Source organism: Pan troglodytes, chromosome 18 (assembly GCF_028858775.2).
Source record: "Pan troglodytes isolate AG18354 chromosome 18, NHGRI_mPanTro3-v2.0_pri, whole genome shotgun sequence".
Classification (NCBI taxonomy): domain Eukaryota; kingdom Metazoa; phylum Chordata; class Mammalia; order Primates; family Hominidae; genus Pan; species Pan troglodytes.
In genome coordinates this window covers 19,018,257-19,040,233 of record NC_072416.2, presented here as the reverse complement: position 1 = coordinate 19,040,233, position 21,977 = coordinate 19,018,257, and the positions used below count along the sequence as shown (strand labels likewise).

The 21,977-nt window shown below is 45.5% G+C and overlaps 1 protein-coding gene across 8 annotated transcripts in view; it reads right to left on the bottom strand.

The window, feature by feature from the left end:
• LOC739285 (polycystin-1) overlaps positions 1 to 21,977 on the bottom strand; it is a 71,730-nt gene that overhangs the window by 16,228 nt on the left and 33,525 nt on the right. For all 8 annotated transcript variants that reach the window (XM_063796785.1, XM_063796788.1, XM_063796787.1 and 5 more), the window contains exons 14-16: positions 20,358 to 20,486; positions 11,463 to 11,591; positions 2,574 to 2,702 (exon numbers count right to left, since the gene is read on the bottom strand). In XM_063796785.1, the coding sequence (XP_063652855.1) occupies positions 2,574 to 2,702; positions 11,463 to 11,591; positions 20,358 to 20,486 (387 nt within the window). The remainder of the gene's footprint in view (positions 1 to 2,573; positions 2,703 to 11,462; positions 11,592 to 20,357; positions 20,487 to 21,977) is intronic.

Sequence of the window (21,977 nt, the reverse complement as noted above, 5' to 3'; positions counted from 1 at the left end):
TGAAAAGGAAGTAATTACCTTCAGCTCTCTGAGTTCTAGAATTTGTAACATTTCACCCCCTGCTCCTTCCTGATCCGCACTGGAGCATCTTTCTTCTGTCCCTGCTCTACTCAGAGTTCACTTTCCCTTCCCTCACATCAGCTTCGTTGAGGCCGGTTTGAACTTAACGCAAAACATTCTCACTAATGACTGAATTCCCACCAAGATTTCCATATTATCACAGTATGCTTTTAATCTTCGAAGATATTAAATATTTGTTCTCATCATAGCTAAAATGCAATGCAAATCCCATCTCAGATGTGGGTCAGATACCTATGAATCTCCTGAGGTAGTCATTGAAATGACTTTTTTCTTGAGACGGAGTGTCACTCAACCATGCTGAAGTGCAGTGGCGCTACCGTGGCTCACGGCAACCTCCACCTCCCAGATTCAAGCGATTCTTGTGCCTCGGCCTCCCAAGTAGCTGGGATTACAGGTGCCTGCTACCATGCCTGGCTAATTTTTGTCTTTTTAGTAGAGATGGGATTTCACTATGTTGGCCCATCTGGTCTTGAACTCCTGACCTCAAGTGATCCACCTGCCTCAGCCTCCCAAAGTGCTGGGATTACAGGCATGAGCCACCACACCTGGCCTGAAATAATATCTTTCAAATTCTTTGTAGAATTTGTTTTTTCCTGATTTCTGCACATAGGATCAAAAAAAAATCATGTACTAGGATTTCGAGAGAAGCAATGGGTAATCTAAAAAGATGAGAAGAGCAACCACGTCTATCCCACAGCTACTGCTACATTTCATAGGAAAGGTAGCTGGCCCAGTTTGGAGCTAGGAGAAATGTCAAACACACGAAGAAATGAGAGGCAAAGAAATGCCATCACGCATGAATGCTTCATGGCACCCATGATGTCCCTGCTTAGGAGGTAATGGTATAGATGACTAGATGACAAGGACAAAGATGAGAGGTGCAAAGTTGTCCAAGTCCAACAGCTCAACTGAACTTTCCTAAATGGAATTGTTAAAAAGTGGTAAATTTAAAAACTTCCCCTGGCTCACGTGGTGGCTCACGCTTGTAATCCCAGCACTTTGGGAGGCTGAGGCGGGTGGATCATTTGAGGTCGGGTTTTGAGACTAGCCTGGCCAACATGGTAAAACCCCGACTCTACTAAAAATACAAAAATTAGCTGGGCATGGTGGTGGGCACCTGTAATCCCAGCTACTTGAGAGGCTGAGGCAGGGGAATCACTTGAAGCCAGGAGGTGGAGGTTGCAGTGAGCCGAGCTCACACCATTATACTCCAGCCTGGGCAACAGAGGGAGACACGTCTTGGGAGTGAGAAAAGAGAAGAAAAAAAAAAAAAAAAAAAAAAAAAAAAGCTTCCTCCAATTTATACCGAAAATTCTCTGTTCAGGACTAAGTGGCACAGAGAATGTTACATGTGCCTAGATATCTTCATAACTCATATATTTTCTGTTTTCTACATATCTTGAAAGGCAGTGCCAAATGACGTGTAATTACCTAGGCGGTAAAACTGAAACATACTTCCTCTTCCCTTGAATATAAAAAAGCATTGTGGTATTAGTACTTTTATCTTGGATCATTGTTCAGAAGGAGGTTCAGCCCCCAGACGACCACATTTTTACTGTCATGAATGGCAAGACAAAATGTAGAGCTCAACTTCCCCAAAGGAAAAAAGGCTCAAAAGACAAATTATGGCACAACTTAGCAGCCAAATTCTTACCAAGTACAGACTTTTGACATACTGATCTCTCTCCAGTTGCAAGTGGGAACATGCACTTTGAATGATGTCATTCAAAATTACCCTGCCCAGACACACTTTTCATTGATTCTCTTGGAGGGCAGTTCTAAGAGATTCTCTGGGGCTTTCTCTGCATCATGAGACCCAGTGCAGTTCTGCCCTTCACCTTCCGGCAGTTTGTCACCTCGTCCCTATGACCTCAGAGGAACTTTGTCTCAGGCCAACTGTTTGTTCCTTGGGCTCTTTCATTTCCCCTAAAAATCATTTGCTGCCCCTCTAAATGGCCTACATCTCCATCTATCTCCCTCTCCCCTCAGAAGAGGGTGCTCTTTAAGCATCAACCATCCAGCCCTTCTAGCAGTCTCATTTTTCAGCTGGTTCCCATGTTTATGCCTGTTCTATGTTTTTCTTTTCCTGTTAAGCTGTCTGTTGTCAGCTCATTTCTGCAGTGAATCTTCAGAGTGGAGATTGGAAGTTTTCCTTCCACCCATACGATAGAACTATAAAGCAGAAGAGTTTAGAAAGACTTTCCTATTTAAGTGACGAAACCTCATACTCCATTTGTGACAAATAGCACAAAGGTTAAAAAAACTTATTTTTGACCAAAAGCTCTGTTGACATTCTATTAAACACCGACCTATTTAATTTTCATAATGTAAATGGCAGATATTTTCATATTTCTTATGCTAATAAATCATTTCCCTGATTTTTGGGGTAAAACCACATATTCATAATGAAGTCCAGAAACGTGAATTGTTTCATATAACTTATTCTTATTTGCGATTACAAGTATACCTCTACAGAAAGTTAGTATACTCACAGAAAGGTAACTTGTGCGGAGGGAGATGGCAAATTTATAACTTCTCAGAAACACAGTAATGATAAGTAACCAAAGACTTCCACCAAAGTCAGTCCCACGATGACGAAGGTCAGCCAGAGTATTGATAACCTGGAATAATAATAGTTGAAATAATGAAAAGGTCAATGACACTGACAATATTTCACTCAGAAAGAATCATCCTTAGAAACCGTCAACCTCCTCCAAAAGGTAACCACATCCCTCAGATATCACCGTGGGATTCCACTGCTACAAAAAAGAACAGAAGTTAGAGAAGTCTCATGTTTTTCAGATGGCTCGTAGTGTTTTTAGGCATTGCAAATGTGGGGTGTTGTCTTTCTTGGTATAAAGCAGGGATATCCAATCTTTTGACTTCCCTGCCTATATTAAAAGAAGCAAAGTTGTCTTGAGCCACACATAACATACACTGACACTAACAACAGCTGATGATCTTAAAAAAACCTCTTTTTTTTTTTTTTTGAGACAGAGTTCCGCTCCACTCAGTCGCCCAGGCTGGAGTGCAGTGGTGCAATCTCAGCTCACTGCAACCTCCAGCTCCTGGGCTCAAGCCATTCTCCTCCCTCAGCCTCCCGAGCAGCTGAGATTACAGGTCTCCGCCACCACGCCCGACTAATTTTTGTATTTTTAGTAGAGATGAGGTTTCACCATGTTGGCCAGTCTGGCCTTGAACTCCCGACAGGCGATCTGCCTGCCTCGGCCTCCCAAAGTGCTGGGATTACAGGTGTGAACCACCGTGCCCGGCCATTGTTTTTGTTTTTGTTTTTGTTTGTTGTTTCTTTTTGAGATGGGGTCTCACTCTGTCACCCAGGCTGGAGTGCAGTGGTGTGCTCTCGGCTCACTGCAACCTCTGCCTCTCAGGTTCAAGTGATTCTCCTGCCTCAGCCTCCTGAGTAGCTGGGAGTACAGGTGCCTGACAGTGCACTCAGCAAATTTTTTTATTTTTTGTGGAGATGGGGTTTTGCCATGTTGGCCAGGGTGGTCTCGAACTCCTGACCTCAGGTAATCTGCCCGCCTCAGCCTCCCAAAGTGCTGGGATTACAGGCATGAGCCACTGTACCTGGCCAAAATCTCCTAATGTTTTAAGAAAGTTTACAAATTTGTGTTGAACTGCATTCAAAACTGTCCTGGGCCACATGCAGCCCGTCACTCATGGCTAAGACAAGCTAAGTATAAAGTAATTATCTTATCTTTTCTTTTCTTTTTGTTTTGAGACAAAGTCTTGCTCTGTCACCCAGGCTAGATTGCAGTGGCATGATCTCAGCTCACTGCAACCTCCGCCTCCCGGGTTCAAGCGATTCTCCTGCCTCAGCTACTGAGTAACTGGGATTACAGGCGCCTGCCACCACGCTCGGCTAAGTTTTGTATTTTTAGTAGAAACAGGGTTTCACCATCTTGGCCAGGCTGGTCTCCAACTCCTGACCTCATGATCCACCTGCCTCGGCCTCCCAAAGTGCTGGGAATACAAGTGTGAGCCACTGCACCTGGCCAGTAGTTATCTTTTCTTTAGTTATTTACTTGTTTTTTAAATTGATGTATAACATTGGATGCATTTATTATATATCACATGGTAAAAGAATCCCTCTAAATAATACTTCTCTCTTGGATTATATGAATCTTTGTCATTTAAAGCTCAGCATAAGTAAAAAAAAAAAAAAAAATACAATGAAGAGATTACTTCATTCACAAATAAGTATCGAATTTTAGTGCTTAAAAATTAACAAGGTGGGCCGGGCGTGGTGGCTCAAGCCTGCAATCCCAGCCCTTTGGGAAGCCGAGGTGGGTGGACCGCGAGATCAGGAGATTGAGACCATCCTAGCTAACACGGTGAAACCAATCTCTACTAAAAATACAAAAAATTAGCAGGGCATGGTGGCACCCGCCTATAGTTCCAGTTACTTGGGAGGCTGAGGCAGAAGAATCACTTGAACCCGGGAGGCAGAGGTTGCAGTGAGCCGAGATCGCACCACTGCACTTCAGCCTGGGTGACAGAGCGAGACTCTGTCTCAAAAAAAAAAAAAAAAAAAAAAAAAAAAAAAAAAAAAAAAAATTACCAAGGTGGAGATCATGAAAATGGCATGAATAGTGTGGGATTTCTCTAAGATTGTTGACATTAATTCCATTAGACTCTTATGTGAGTGAAGACGATAACATTTCTACATCGATTCCTCAGGATTTAACTATATATTCTTGAAAACATCTCAATTTTAAATGTTTCTTTCAAGATGGTGAATGAAACAGAGATAGCCCTTCAACAGGTTGAACTCAGCATATGCTGAGTCTGAAATGGAAATGATGGAGTTAGAGAACCATACAACAATGGTCATGATTTCAGAAACATGGTGTTGAGCAGAATAAAGCAGACACAAAAGAGTACCTATGGCATGGCATGCATCTGTATACACGAAATTCCAGAATAAGCAAGCTAACCTAGGATAAGAAAGAGACTGGCTGGGAAGAGTGAGAGTTCACTTTCTGGGGTGACATAATAGTGTAGATCTTGGCTGGGCACGGTGGTTCATGCCTGTAATCCCAATGCTTTGGGAGGCCGAGGCGGGCGGATCACCTGAGGTCGGGAGTTCAAAACCAGCCTGACCAACATGGAGAAACCCTATCTCTACTAAAAATACAAAATTAGCTGGGAGTGGTGGCACATGTCTGTAATCCCAGCCACTCGGGAGGCTGAGGCAGGAGAATCGCTCGAATCTGGGAAGCAGAGGTTGCGGCGAGCTGATATTGCCCCATTGCACTCCAGCCTCGGCAACAAGGGAGAAACTGTCTCAAAAAAATAAATAAATAAATAAAATAATGTAGATCTTGAAAGGGGGTTGGTTTATGCTGGTGTATGTACTTTCCAAAGTTAGTAAACTTACACTTAAGGTTATATAGTTTGGCCAGGCGCGGTGGCTCACGCCTGTAATCCCAGCACTGGGAGGCCGAGGCAGGCGGATCACGAGGTGAAGAGATGGAGACTATCCTGGCGAACATGGTGAAACCCCGTCTCTACTAAAAATACAGAAATTAGCCAGGCGTTGTAATCAGAGCTACTCAGGAGGCTGAGGCAGGACAATTGCTTGAACCCCGGAAGCGGAGGTTGCAGTGAGCCGAGATCTTGCCACTGCACTCCAGCTCTGTCTAAAAAAAAAAAAAAGTCATCAAACCAGATGACACAAATCAAATGACATTTCACTTTGTTTTGGTCCGTTTTGTTTGTTAGAGACAAGAGTGCAGCGGGGCCATCTCGGCTCACTGCAACGGCCAGCTCCTGGGCCCAAGCGATCCTCCCACCTCAGCCTCTCCAGTAACTGGGATAACAGGTACGCACCACCAGGCCCGACTAATCTTTTTTGGAATTTTTTGTAGAGATGGCGTTTTGCTATGATGCCCTGGCTAGTCTTCAACTCCTGGACTCAAGTGATCTGCCCACCTCGGCCCCCTAAAGTGCTGGGATTACAGGCCTGAGCTGTGTCATTTCATGCCGCGTGACACAGCCCAGTAAAAAGGAAGAAACCCCGCGGGTCCAGCGTCTACTCACACAGGTGGACTGATGGCTGATAAATGCCAGCAGGAGCCAAAAGAGGAGCCGAAAGAGCAGCCACAGCACCCGTCCACTCACACAGGTGGACTGATGGCTGATAAATGCCAGCAGGAGCCAAAAGAGGAGCCAAAAGAGCAGCCACAGCACCCGCATGTCCTGGTCCTTTCAGGCGCCCTGAGGCGGCCAGGACAGAGGTGGAGGTGGCTTAGGGCAGGGGGGAGGGAAGGGGACGGGACCGGGGGCGGATCTGAGTTGGGGAGGGGGAGGGGAGGGGGAGGGGAGGGGGAGGGGAAGGGGAGGGGAAGGGGAGGGGAAGGGGAAGGGGAGGGGAAGGGGGGAAGTAAGGGAAGGGAAAGGAGGAGAAGGGGGCTGTTGGGCACCTGGAGGAGGTGGAGGAGGAGGAGGAGAAGAAGAAAGGGTCTGGGAAAGGATCCGGTTCAAATTAAGTACTCAAGCGCTGGTGGAAGGCTTAGCTACAGGTCACGGAGAAGATCAGGGAAGCAACAGGACACGCGGGGCAAGGGAGCGTGAGGCTTAGGAGCAATTAGAGGGAGACTAAGGTTCTGCTTTCCACCAAACCTTCTTCGGTCTGGGCCCTCCCTTAGAAACCCTGGGGCTTCATACTCCCTCTCCACCAATCCCTGATGACCCCGGTGGTGCCTCACAATGGACATTCCAAGTAGCGCCCACATCATTCCAATGACCCCTCCCCCATCTCAGTCCCCCACGCTCCTCCCAAGGCCAGGTCCTCTCTGGAACCTTCACAAACCTGATTTCTGGTCCTCCCCAACCAGCTCCCTGTCCCTGCTTCTGGGCGCTCCTTCCTTCCTGAGCTCCCAGGGTTCCTCAAGGTCACTTTTGGCGACAAAACATAAAAAACAAATGATGGCAGGATGGCAGGAAGAACCTCATACCCAAGCAGACTGCCAGGGTTTACAGCCTCCGCTCAGCCATTCATATCTTAAGCAACAAAACATCAGCAGGATGCGGAAGGTCCCGATAGTAAACCATCTCCATCACATCCATGTAGCCATCCGCCCATCAACCTGTATCTCAGGAACAAATGTACATACATTCATTTTAAGCGGGCATGGTACATTTACAAAAATTAACCTGACTTATTTTGTTCCAGCAAATCTCAATATGTTTGAGAGCAATCCAATCACACAGCATGTTTCTGATCATATAACTGTGCTAGAAGTCAATGATTAAAAGCTAATTCAAAATTATTATTTGCTTGGAAATTCAAAGTGCCCTTATAAGACATAAACATAAGAAAGAATCCAAAATGAAACAAGATTGCCTTTCAACTCAATGATAAGATCATAACATGGCAATAAAATGTCTCCCTCTGGCCTGGGAATTCCTCTTTGTGGCACAAGGTTGTGTGATCTCAAATCACCCCTAACCCACCTAGACATTTTAACATCCGAAACCCAGTGATGATGTCCTTATCTATATCATCTTACTGCCTGTGTGTGTGGACTTTAAATTCTGAACCCAAATGAGGGGGAGAAAACCAAGTTGACTTTCATGATTGATCTCTCAGGGATGTCCAAGGAATCTGTGCATTTCAAGAAACAAAGTTCATCAGCTTCTCTCCTAAGGTATTTGCCCACAATACCCAGAGGGCTTGGCAGCATCGTGTGTGATGGGTGGGGAGCTCCAAGCAGGTGGGCAGGACCCAGGGGCCTGGTGACCAGGACAGACCCCCACTGTCCATCACCTTTCCTGGCCCTGTCCTCGGCTAAACTTCCCACAGGCCTTCTGCCCGATCACACAGAGTGTGCCCAAACTCACTCAGGCCTCTGGCAGCTGAAAACCACTGCTTTAAATCCCTTTACCATTTACTATGACATAAGGTTATTGTTAACAGGAAATATTCGATTGATGCTACAAATGGAAAGCCAATGCCTTTACCATAAATAGAAAAACAACCCTAAGAAACAAGCAAAACAAAAACAAAACAGGGGCTGGGTGTGGTGGCTCACGCCTGTAATCCCAGCACTTTGGGAGGCCGAGGTGGGCGGATCACAAGGTCAGGAGTTCCAGACCAGCCTGGCCAATATGGTGAAACCCTGTCTCTAATAAAATACAAAAATTAGCCGGGTGTGGTGGTAGGCGCCTGTAGTCCCACCTACTTGGGAGGCTGAGGCAGGAGAATAGTTTGAACCCGGGAGGCAGAGTCTGCCGTGAGCCGAGATTGCACCACTGCACTCCAGCCTAGGCGACAGAGCGAGACTCTGTCTCAAAAACAGCAACAACTACAAACAAACAAAAAACAGGGTTAACAAAACGATGGAATTCAATTCTATTTATATGCTGCAGCCATGTTCCAGCCCTAGATTTCGCTGGGCATGGTGGCTCACGCCTGTAATCCCAGCACTTTGGGAGGCTGAGGCAGGCAGATCACGAGGTTAGGAGTTCAAGACCAGCCTGACCAACATGGTGAAACCCTGTCTCTACTAAAAATACAAAAATTAGCTGAGCATGGTGGCGCACGCCTGTAGTCCCAGCTACTCGGGAGGCTGAGGCAGGAGAACTGCTTGAACCCAGGAGGCAGAGGTTGCAGTGAGCCAAGATCCCACCACTGCACTCCAGCCTGGTGACAGAGTGAGACTCCGTCTCAAAAAAAAAAAAAAAAAATGACATGAATATACTTCACACAACTGAACTGCACACTTCAACACGGTTAGATGGTAATTATCATCTTGTAAGTATTTTACCACAGGTTAACATGTTTCACAACCTGAAAAGGAAGTAATTACCTTCAGCTCTCTGAGTTCTAGAATTTGTAACATTTCACCCCCTGCTCCTTCCTGATCCGCACTGGAGCATCTTTCTTCTGTCCCTGCTCTACTCAGAGTTCACTTTCCCTTCCCTCACATCAGCTTCGTTGAGGCCGGTTTGAACTTAACGCAAAACATTCTCACTAATGACTGAATTCCCACCAAGATTTCCATATTATCACAGTATGCTTTTAATCTTCGAAGATATTAAATATTTGTTCTCATCATAGCTAAAATGCAATGCAAATCCCATCTCAGATGTGGGTCAGATACCTATGAATCTCCTGAGGTAGTCATTGAAATGACTTTTTTCTTGAGACGGAGTGTCACTCAACCATGCTGAAGTGCAGTGGCGCTACCGTGGCTCACGGCAACCTCCACCTCCCAGATTCAAGCGATTCTTGTGCCTCGGCCTCCCAAGTAGCTGGGATTACAGGTGCCTGCTACCATGCCTGGCTAATTTTTGTCTTTTTAGTAGAGATGGGATTTCACTATGTTGGCCCATCTGGTCTTGAACTCCTGACCTCAAGTGATCCACCTGCCTCAGCCTCCCAAAGTGCTGGGATTACAGGCATGAGCCACCACACCTGGCCTGAAATAATATCTTTCAAATTCTTTGTAGAATTTGTTTTTTCCTGATTTCTGCACATAGGATCAAAAAAAAATCATGTACTAGGATTTCGAGAGAAGCAATGGGTAATCTAAAAAGATGAGAAGAGCAACCACGTCTATCCCACAGCTACTGCTACATTTCATAGGAAAGGTAGCTGGCCCAGTTTGGAGCTAGGAGAAATGTCAAACACACGAAGAAATGAGAGGCAAAGAAATGCCATCACGCATGAATGCTTCATGGCACCCATGATGTCCCTGCTTAGGAGGTAATGGTATAGATGACTAGATGACAAGGACAAAGATGAGAGGTGCAAAGTTGTCCAAGTCCAACAGCTCAACTGAACTTTCCTAAATGGAATTGTTAAAAAGTGGTAAATTTAAAAACTTCCCCTGGCTCACGTGGTGGCTCACGCTTGTAATCCCAGCACTTTGGGAGGCTGAGGCGGGTGGATCATTTGAGGTCGGGTTTTGAGACTAGCCTGGCCAACATGGTAAAACCCCGACTCTACTAAAAATACAAAAATTAGCTGGGCATGGTGGTGGGCACCTGTAATCCCAGCTACTTGAGAGGCTGAGGCAGGGGAATCACTTGAAGCCAGGAGGTGGAGGTTGCAGTGAGCCGAGCTCACACCATTATACTCCAGCCTGGGCAACAGAGGGAGACACGTCTTGGGAGCGAGAAAAGAGAAAAAAAAAAAAAAAAAAAAAAAGCTTCCTCCAATTTATACCGAAAATTCTCTGTTCAGGACTAAGTGGCACAGAGAATGTTACATGTGCCTAGATATCTTCATAACTCATATATTTTCTGTTTTCTACATATCTTGAAAGGCAGTGCCAAATGACGTGTAATTACCTAGGCGGTAAAACTGAAACATACTTCCTCTTCCCTTGAATATAAAAAAGCATTGTGGTATTAGTACTTTTATCTTGGATCATTGTTCAGAAGGAGGTTCAGCCCCCAGACGACCACATTTTTACTGTCATGAATGGCAAGACAAAATGTAGAGCTCAACTTCCCCAAAGGAAAAAAGGCTCAAAAGACAAATTATGGCACAACTTAGCAGCCAAATTCTTACCAAGTACAGACTTTTGACATACTGATCTCTCTCCAGTTGCAAGTGGGAACATGCACTTTGAATGATGTCATTCAAAATTACCCTGCCCAGACACACTTTTCATTGATTCTCTTGGAGGGCAGTTCTAAGAGATTCTCTGGGGCTTTCTCTGCATCATGAGACCCAGTGCAGTTCTGCCCTTCACCTTCCGGCAGTTTGTCACCTCGTCCCTATGACCTCAGAGGAACTTTGTCTCAGGCCAACTGTTTGTTCCTTGGGCTCTTTCATTTCCCCTAAAAATCATTTGCTGCCCCTCTAAATGGCCTACATCTCCATCTATCTCCCTCTCCCCTCAGAAGAGGGTGCTCTTTAAGCATCAACCATCCAGCCCTTCTAGCAGTCTCATTTTTCAGCTGGTTCCCATGTTTATGCCTGTTCTATGTTTTTCTTTTCCTGTTAAGCTGTCTGTTGTCAGCTCATTTCTGCAGTGAATCTTCAGAGTGGAGATTGGAAGTTTTCCTTCCACCCATACGATAGAACTATAAAGCAGAAGAGTTTAGAAAGACTTTCCTATTTAAGTGACGAAACCTCATACTCCATTTGTGACAAATAGCACAAAGGTTAAAAAAACTTATTTTTGACCAAAAGCTCTGTTGACATTCTATTAAACACCGACCTATTTAATTTTCATAATGTAAATGGCAGATATTTTCATATTTCTTATGCTAATAAATCATTTCCCTGATTTTTGGGGTAAAACCACATATTCATAATGAAGTCCAGAAACGTGAATTGTTTCATATAACTTATTCTTGTTTGCGATTACAAGTATACCTCTACAGAAAGTTAGTATACTCACAGAAAGGTAACTTGTGCGGAGGGAGATGGCAAATTTATAACTTCTCAGAAACACAGTAATGATAAGTAACCAAAGACTTCCACCAAAGTCAGTCCCACGATGACGAAGGTCAGCCAGAGTATTGATAACCTGGAATAATAATAGTTGAAATAATGAAAAGGTCAATGACACTGACAATATTTCACTCAGAAAGAATCATCCTTAGAAACCGTCAACCTCCTCCAAAAGGTAACCACATCCCTCAGATATCACCGTGGGATTCCACTGCTACAAAAAAGAACAGAAGTTAGAGAAGTCTCATGTTTTTCAGATGGCTCGTAGTGTTTTTAGGCATTGCAAATGTGGGGTGTTGTCTTTCTTGGTATAAAGCAGGGATATCCAATCTTTTGACTTCCCTGCCTATATTAAAAGAAGCAAAGTTGTCTTGAGCCACACATAACATACACTGACACTAACAACAGCTGATGATCTTAAAAAAACCTCTTTTTTTTTTTTTTTGAGACAGAGTTCCGCTCCACTCAGTCGCCCAGGCTGGAGTGCAGTGGTGCAATCTCAGCTCACTGCAACCTCCAGCTCCTGGGCTCAAGCCATTCTCCTCCCTCAGCCTCCCGAGCAGCTGAGATTACAGGTCTCCGCCACCACGCCCGACTAATTTTTGTATTTTTAGTAGAGATGAGGTTTCACCATGTTGGCCAGTCTGGCCTTGAACTCCCGACAGGCGATCTGCCTGCCTCGGCCTCCCAAAGTGCTGGGATTACAGGTGTGAACCACCGTGCCCGGCCATTGTTTTTGTTTTTGTTTTTGTTTGTTGTTTCTTTTTGAGATGGGGTCTCACTCTGTCACCCAGGCTGGAGTGCAGTGGTGTGCTCTCGGCTCACTGCAACCTCTGCCTCTCAGGTTCAAGTGATTCTCCTGCCTCAGCCTCCTGAGTAGCTGGGAGTACAGGTGCCTGACAGTGCACTCAGCAAATTTTTTTATTTTTTGTGGAGATGGGGTTTTGCCATGTTGGCCAGGGTGGTCTCGAACTCCTGACCTCAGGTAATCTGCCCGCCTCAGCCTCCCAAAGTGCTGGGATTACAGGCATGAGCCACTGTACCTGGCCAAAATCTCCTAATGTTTTAAGAAAGTTTACAAATTTGTGTTGAACTGCATTCAAAACTGTCCTGGGCCACATGCAGCCCGTCACTCATGGCTAAGACAAGCTAAGTATAAAGTAATTATCTTATCTTTTCTTTTCTTTTTGTTTTGAGACAAAGTCTTGCTCTGTCACCCAGGCTAGATTGCAGTGGCATGATCTCAGCTCACTGCAACCTCCGCCTCCCGGGTTCAAGCGATTCTCCTGCCTCAGCTACTGAGTAACTGGGATTACAGGCGCCTGCCACCACGCTCGGCTAAGTTTTGTATTTTTAGTAGAAACAGGGTTTCACCATCTTGGCCAGGCTGGTCTCCAACTCCTGACCTCATGATCCACCTGCCTCGGCCTCCCAAAGTGCTGGGAATACAAGTGTGAGCCACTGCACCTGGCCAGTAGTTATCTTTTCTTTAGTTATTTACTTGTTTTTTAAATTGATGTATAACATTGGATGCATTTATTATATATCACATGGTAAAAGAATCCCTCTAAATAATACTTCTCTCTTGGATTATATGAATCTTTGTCATTTAAAGCTCAGCATAAGTAAAAAAAAAAAAAAAATACAATGAAGAGATTACTTCATTCACAAATAAGTATCGAATTTTAGTGCTTAAAAATTAACAAGGTGGGCCGGGCGTGGTGGCTCAAGCCTGCAATCCCAGCACTTTGGGAAGCCGAGGTGGGTGGACCGCGAGATCAGGAGATTGAGACCATCCTAGCTAACACGGTGAAACCAATCTCTACTAAAAATACAAAAAATTAGCAGGGCATGGTGGCACCCGCCTATAGTTCCAGTTACTTGGGAGGCTGAGGCAGAAGAATCACTTGAACCCGGGAGGCAGAGGTTGCAGTGAGCCGAGATCGCACCACTGCACTTCAGCCTGGGTGACAGAGCGAGACTCTGTCTCAAAAAAAAAAAAAAAAAAAAAAAAAAAAAAAAAAAAAAAATTACCAAGGTGGAGATCATGAAAATGGCATGAATAGTGTGGGATTTCTCTAAGATTGTTGACATTAATTCCATTAGACTCTTATGTGAGTGAAGACGATAACATTTCTACATCGATTCCTCAGGATTTAACTATATATTCTTGAAAACATCTCAATTTTAAATGTTTCTTTCAAGATGGTGAATGAAACAGAGATAGCCCTTCAACAGGTTGAACTCAGCATATGCTGAGTCTGAAATGGAAATGATGGAGTTAGAGAACCATACAACAATGGTCATGATTTCAGAAACATGGTGTTGAGCAGAATAAAGCAGACACAAAAGAGTACCTATGGCATGGCATGCATCTGTATACACGAAATTCCAGAATAAGCAAGCTAACCTAGGATAAGAAAGAGACTGGCTGGGAAGAGTGAGAGTTCACTTTCTGGGGTGACATAATAGTGTAGATCTTGGCTGGGCACGGTGGTTCATGCCTGTAATCCCAATGCTTTGGGAGGCCGAGGCGGGCGGATCACCTGAGGTCGGGAGTTCAAAACCAGCCTGACCAACATGGAGAAACCCTATCTCTACTAAAAATACAAAATTAGCTGGGAGTGGTGGCACATGTCTGTAATCCCAGCCACTCGGGAGGCTGAGGCAGGAGAATCGCTCGAATCTGGGAAGCAGAGGTTGCGGCGAGCTGATATTGCCCCATTGCACTCCAGCCTCGGCAACAAGGGAGAAACTGTCTCAAAAAAATAAATAAATAAATAAAATAATGTAGATCTTGAAAGGGGGTTGGTTTATGCTGGTGTATGTACTTTCCAAAGTTAGTAAACTTACACTTAAGGTTATATAGTTTGGCCAGGCGCGGTGGCTCACGCCTGTAATCCCAGCACTGGGAGGCCGAGGCAGGCGGATCACGAGGTGAAGAGATGGAGACTATCCTGGCGAACATGGTGAAACCCCGTCTCTACTAAAAATACAGAAATTAGCCAGGCGTTGTAATCAGAGCTACTCAGGAGGCTGAGGCAGGACAATTGCTTGAACCCCGGAAGCGGAGGTTGCAGTGAGCCGAGATCTTGCCACTGCACTCCAGCTCTGTCTAAAAAAAAAAAAAGTCATCAAACCAGATGACACAAATCAAATGACATTTCACTTTGTTTTGGTCCGTTTTGTTTGTTAGAGACAAGAGTGCAGCGGGGCCATCTCGGCTCACTGCAACGGCCAGCTCCTGGGCCCAAGCGATCCTCCCACCTCAGCCTCTCCAGTAACTGGGATAACAGGTACGCACCACCAGGCCCGACTAATCTTTTTTGGAATTTTTTGTAGAGATGGCGTTTTGCTATGATGCCCTGGCTAGTCTTCAACTCCTGGACTCAAGTGATCTGCCCACCTCGGCCCCCTAAAGTGCTGGGATTACAGGCCTGAGCTGTGTCATTTCATGCCGCGTGACACAGCCCAGTAAAAAGGAAGAAACCCCGCGGGTCCAGCGTCTACTCACACAGGTGGACTGATGGCTGATAAATGCCAGCAGGAGCCAAAAGAGGAGCCGAAAGAGCAGCCACAGCACCCGTCCACTCACACAGGTGGACTGATGGCTGATAAATGCCAGCAGGAGCCAAAAGAGGAGCCAAAAGAGCAGCCACAGCACCCGCATGTCCTGGTCCTTTCAGGCGCCCTGAGGCGGCCAGGACAGAGGTGGAGGTGGCTTAGGGCAGGGGGGAGGGAAGGGGACGGGACCGGGGGCGGATCTGAGTTGGGGAGGGGGAGGGGAGGAGGAGGGGAGGGGGAGGGGAAAGGGAGGGGAAGGGGAGGGGAAGGGGAAGGGGAGGGGAAGGGGGGAAGTAAGGGAAGGGAAAGGAGGAGAAGGGGGCTGTTGGGCACCTGGAGGAGGTGGAGGAGGAGGAGGAGAAGAAGAAAGGGTCTGGGAAAGGATCCGGTTCAAATTAAGTACTCAAGCGCTGGTGGAAGGCTTAGCTACAGGTCACGGAGAAGATCAGGGAAGCAACAGGACACGCGGGGCAAGGGAGCGTGAGGCTTAGGAGCAATTAGAGGGAGACTAAGGTTCTGCTTTCCACCAAACCTTCTTCGGTCTGGGCCCTCCCTTAGCAACCCTGGGGCTTCATACTCCCTCTCCACCAATCCCTGATGACCCCGGTGGTGCCTCACAATGGACATTCCAAGTAGCGCCCACATCATTCCAATGACCCCTCCCCCATCTCAGTCCCCCACGCTCCTCCCAAGGCCAGGTCCTCTCTGGAACCTTCACAAACCTGATTTCTGGTCCTCCCCAACCAGCTCCCTGTCCCTGCTTCTGGGCGCTCCTTCCTTCCTGAGCTCCCAGGGTTCCTCAAGGTCACTTTTGGCGACAAAACATAAAAAACAAATGATGGCAGGATGGCAGGAAGAACCTCATACCCAAGCAGACTGCCAGGGTTTACAGCCTCCGCTCAGCCATTCATATCTTAAGCAACAAAACATCAGCAGGATGCGGAAGGTCCCGATAGTAAACCATCTCCATCACATCCATGTAGCCATCCGCCCATCAACCTGTATCTCAGGAACAAATGTACATACATTCATTTTAAGCGGGCATGGTACATTTACAAAAATTAACCTGACTTATTTTGTTCCAGCAAATCTCAATATGTTTGAGAGCAATCCAATCACACAGCATGTTTCTGATCATATAACTGTGCTAGAAGTCAATGATTAAAAGCTAATTCAAAATTATTATTTGCTTGGAAATTCAAAGTGCCCTTATAAGACATAAACATAAGAAAGAATCCAAAATGAAACAAGATTGCCTTTCAACTCAATGATAAGATCATAACATGGCAATAAAATGTCTCCCTCTGGCCTGGGAATTCCTCTTTGTGGCACAAGGTTGTGTGATCTCAAATCACCCCTAACCCACCTAGACATTTTAACATCCGAAACCCAGTGATGATGTCCTTATCTATATCATCTTACTGCCTGTGTGTGTGGACTTTAAATTCTGAACCCAAATGAGGGGGAGAAAACCAAGTTGACTTTCATGATTGATCTCTCAGGGATGTCCAAGGAATCTGTGCATTTCAAGAAACAAAGTTCATCAGCTTCTCTCCTAAGGTATTTGCCCACAATACCCAGAGGGCTTGGCAGCATCGTGTGTGATGGGTGGGGAGCTCCAAGCAGGTGGGCAGGACCCAGGGGCCTGGTGACCAGGACAGACCCCCACTGTCCATCACCTTTCCTGGCCCTGCCCTCGGCTAAACTTCCCACAGGCCTTCTGCCCGATCACACAGAGTGTGCCCAAACTCACTCAGGCCTCTGGCAGCTGAAAACCACTGCTTTAAATCCCTTTACCATTTACTATGACATAAGGTTATTGTTAACAGGAAATATTCGATTGATGCTACAAATGGAAAGCCAATGCCTTTACCATAAATAGAAAAACAACCCTAAGAAACAAGCAAAACAAAAACAAAACAGGGGCTGGGTGTGGTGGCTCACGCCTGTAATCCCAGCACTTTGGGAGGCCGAGGTGGGCGGATCACAAGGTCAGGAGTTCCAGACCAGCCTGGCCAATATGGTGAAACCCTGTCTCTAATAAAATACAAAAATTAGCCGGGTGTGGTGGTAGGCGCCTGTAGTCCCACCTACTTGGGAGGCTGAGGCAGGAGAATAGTTTGAACCCGGGAGGCAGAGTCTGCCGTGAGCCGAGATTGCACCACTGCACTCCAGCCTAGGCGACAGAGCGAGACTCTGTCTCAAAAACAGCAACAACTACAAACAAACAAAAAACAGGGTTAACAATACGATGGAATTCAATTCTATTTATATGCTGCAGCCATGTTCCAGCCCTAGATTTCGCTGGGCATGGTGGCTCACGCCTGTAATCCCAGCACTTTGGGAGGCTGAGGCAGGCAGATCACGAGGTTAGGAGTTCAAGACCAGCCTGACCAACATGGTGAAACCCTGTCTCTACTAAAAATACAAAAATTAGCTGAGCATGGTGGCGCACGCCTGTAGTCCCAGCTACTCGGGAGGCTGAGGCAGGAGAACTGCTTGAACCCAGGAGGCAGAGGTTGCAGTGAGCCAAGATCCCACCACTGCACTCCAGCCTGGTGACAGAGTGAGACTCCGTCTCAAAAAAAAAAAAAAAAAAATGACATGAATATACTTCACACAACTGAACTGCACACTTCAACACGGTTAGATGGTAATTATCATCTTGTAAGTATTTTACCACAGGTTAACATGTTTCACAACCTGAAAAGGAAGTAATTACCTTCAGCTCTCTGAGTTCTAGAATTTGTAACATTTCACCCCCTGCTCCTTCCTGATCCGCACTGGAGCATCTTTCTTCTGTCCCTGCTCTACTCAGAGTTCACTTTCCCTTCCCTCACATCAGCTTCGTTGAGGCCGGTTTGAACTTAACGCAAAACATTCTCACTAATGACTGAATTCCCACCAAGATTTCCATATTATCACAGTATGCTTTTAATCTTCGAAGATATTAAATATTTGTTCTCATCATAGCTAAAATGCAATGCAAATCCCATCTCAGATGTGGGTCAGATACCTATGAATCTCCTGAGGTAGTCATTGAAATGACTTTTTTCTTGAGACGGAGTGTCACTCAACCATGCTGAAGTGCAGTGGCGCTACCGTGGCTCACGGCAACCTCCACCTCCCAGATTCAAGCGATTCTTGTGCCTCGGCCTCCCAAGTAGCTGGGATTACAGGTGCCTGCTACCATGCCTGGCTAATTTTTGTCTTTTTAGTAGAGATGGGATTTCACTATGTTGGCCCATCTGGTCTTGAACTCCTGACCTCAAGTGATCCACCTGCCTCAGCCTCCCAAAGTGCTGGGATTACAGGCATGAGCCACCACACCTGGCCTGAAATAATATCTTTCAAATTCTTTGTAGAATTTGTTTTTTCCTGATTTCTGCACATAGGATCAAAAAAAAATCATGTACTAGGATTTCGAGAGAAGCAATGGGTAATCTAAAAAGATGAGAAGAGCAACCACGTCTATCCCACAGCTACTGCTACATTTCATAGGAAAGGTAGCTGGCCCAGTTTGGAGCTAGGAGAAATGTCAAACACACGAAGAAATGAGAGGCAAAGAAATGCCATCACGCATGAATGCTTCATGGCACCCATGATGTCCCTGCTTAGGAGGTAATGGTATAGATGACTAGATGACAAGGACAAAGATGAGAGGTGCAAAGTTGTCCAAGTCCAACAGCTCAACTGAACTTTCCTAAATGGAATTGTTAAAAAGTGGTAAATTTAAAAACTTCCCCTGGCTCACGTGGTGGCTCACGCTTGTAATCCCAGCACTTTGGGAGGCTGAGGCGGGTGGATCATTTGAGGTCGGGTTTTGAGACTAGCCTGGCCAACATGGTAAAACCCCGACTCTACTAAAAATACAAAAATTAGCTGGGCATGGTGGTGGGCACCTGTAATCCCAGCTACTTGAGAGGCTGAGGCAGGGGAATCACTTGAAGCCAGGAGGTGGAGGTTGCAGTGAGCCGAGCTCACACCATTATACTCCAGCCTGGGCAACAGAGGGAGACACGTCTTGGGAGTGAGAAAAGAGAAGAAAAAAAAAAAAAAAAAAAAAAAAAAAAAGCTTCCTCCAATTTATACCGAAAATTCTCTGTTCAGGACTAAGTGGCACAGAGAATGTTACATGTGCCTAGATATCTTCATAACTCATATATTTTCTGTTTTCTACATATCTTGAAAGGCAGTGCCAAATGACGTGTAATTACCTAGGCGGTAAAACTGAAACATACTTCCTCTTCCCTTGAATATAAAAAAGCATTGTGGTATTAGTACTTTTATCTTGGATCATTGTTCAGAAGGAGGTTCAGCCCCCAGACGACCACATTTTTACTGTCATGAATGGCAAGACAAAATGTAGAGCTCAACTTCCCCAAAGGAAAAAAGGCTCAAAAGACAAATTATGGCACAACTTAGCAGCCAAATTCTTACCAAGTACAGACTTTTGACATACTGATCTCTCTCCAGTTGCAAGTGGGAACATGCACTTTGAATGATGTCATTCAAAATTACCCTGCCCAGACACACTTTTCATTGATTCTCTTGGAGGGCAGTTCTAAGAGATTCTCTGGGGCTTTCTCTGCATCATGAGACCCAGTGCAGTTCTGCCCTTCACCTTCCGGCAGTTTGTCACCTCGTCCCTATGACCTCAGAGGAACTTTGTCTCAGGCCAACTGTTTGTTCCTTGGGCTCTTTCATTTCCCCTAAAAATCATTTGCTGCCCCTCTAAATGGCCTACATCTCCATCTATCTCCCTCTCCCCTCAGAAGAGGGTGCTCTTTAAGCATCAACCATCCAGCCCTTCTAGCAGTCTCATTTTTCAGCTGGTTCCCATGTTTATGCCTGTTCTATGTTTTTCTTTTCCTGTTAAGCTGTCTGTTGTCAGCTCATTTCTGCAGTGAATCTTCAGAGTGGAGATTGGAAGTTTTCCTTCCACCCATACGATAGAACTATAAAGCAGAAGAGTTTAGAAAGACTTTCCTATTTAAGTGACGAAACCTCATACTCCATTTGTGACAAATAGCACAAAGGTTAAAAAAACTTATTTTTGACCAAAAGCTCTGTTGACATTCTATTAAACACCGACCTATTTAATTTTCATAATGTAAATGGCAGATATTTTCATATTTCTTATGCTAATAAATCATTTCCCTGATTTTTGGGGTAAAACCACATATTCATAATGAAGTCCAGAAACGTGAATTGTTTCATATAACTTATTCTTATTTGCGATTACAAGTATACCTCTACAGAAAGTTAGTATACTCACAGAAAGGTAACTTGTGCGGAGGGAGATGGCAAATTTATAACTTCTCAGAAACACAGTAATGATAAGTAACCAAAGACTTCCACCAAAGTCAGTCCCACGATGACGAAGGTCAGCCAGAGTATTGATAACCTGGAATAATAATAGTTGAAATAATGAAAAGGTCAATGACACTGACAATATTTCACTCAGAAAGAATCATCCTTAGAAACCGTCAACCTCCTCCAAAAGGTAACCACATCCCTCAGATATCACCGTGGGATTCCACTGCTACAAAAAAGAACAGAAGTTAGAGAAGTCTCATGTTTTTCAGATGGCTCGTAGTGTTTTTAGGCATTGCAAATGTGGGGTGTTGTCTTTCTTGGTATAAAGCAGGGATATCCAATCTTTTGACTTCCCTGCCTATATTAAAAGAAGCAAAGTTGTCTTGAGCCACACATAACATACACTGACACTAACAACAGCTGATGATCTTAAAAAAACCTCTTTTTTTTTTTTTTTGAGACAGAGTTCCGCTCCACTCAGTCGCCCAGGCTGGAGTGCAGTGGTGCAATCTCAGCTCACTGCAACCTCCAGCTCCTGGGCTCAAGCCATTCTCCTCCCTCAGCCTCCCGAGCAGCTGAGATTACAGGTCTCCGCCACCACGCCCGACTAATTTTTGTATTTTTAGTAGAGATGAGGTTTCACCATGTTGGCCAGTCTGGCCTTGAACTCCCGACAGGCGATCTGCCTGCCTCGGCCTCCCAAAGTGCTGGGATTACAGGTGTGAACCACCGTGCCCGGCCATTGTTTTTGTTTTTGTTTTTGTTTGTTGTTTCTTTTTGAGATGGGGTCTCACTCTGTCACCCAGGCTGGAGTGCAGTGGTGTGCTCTCGGCTCACTGCAACCTCTGCCTCTCAGGTTCAAGTGATTCTCCTGCCTCAGCCTCCTGAGTAGCTGGGAGTACAGGTGCCTGACAGTGCACTCAGCAAATTTTTTTATTTTTTGTGGAGATGGGGTTTTGCCATGTTGGCCAGGGTGGTCTCGAACTCCTGACCTCAGGTAATCTGCCCGCCTCAGCCTCCCAAAGTGCTGGGATTACAGGCATGAGCCACTGTACCTGGCCAAAATCTCCTAATGTTTTAAGAAAGTTTACAAATTTGTGTTGAACTGCATTCAAAACTGTCCTGGGCCACATGCAGCCCGTCACTCATGGCTAAGACAAGCTAAGTATAAAGTAATTATCTTATCTTTTCTTTTCTTTTTGTTTTGAGACAAAGTCTTGCTCTGTCACCCAGGCTAGATTGCAGTGGCATGATCTCAGCTCACTGCAACCTCCGCCTCCCGGGTTCAAGCGATTCTCCTGCCTCAGCTACTGAGTAACTGGGATTACAGGCGCCTGCCACCACGCTCGGCTAAGTTTTGTATTTTTAGTAGAAACAGGGTTTCACCATCTTGGCCAGGCTGGTCTCCAACTCCTGACCTCATGATCCACCTGCCTCGGCCTCCCAAAGTGCTGGGAATACAAGTGTGAGCCACTGCACCTGGCCAGTAGTTATCTTTTCTTTAGTTATTTACTTGTTTTTTAAATTGATGTATAACATTGGATGCATTTATTATATATCACATGGTAAAAGAATCCCT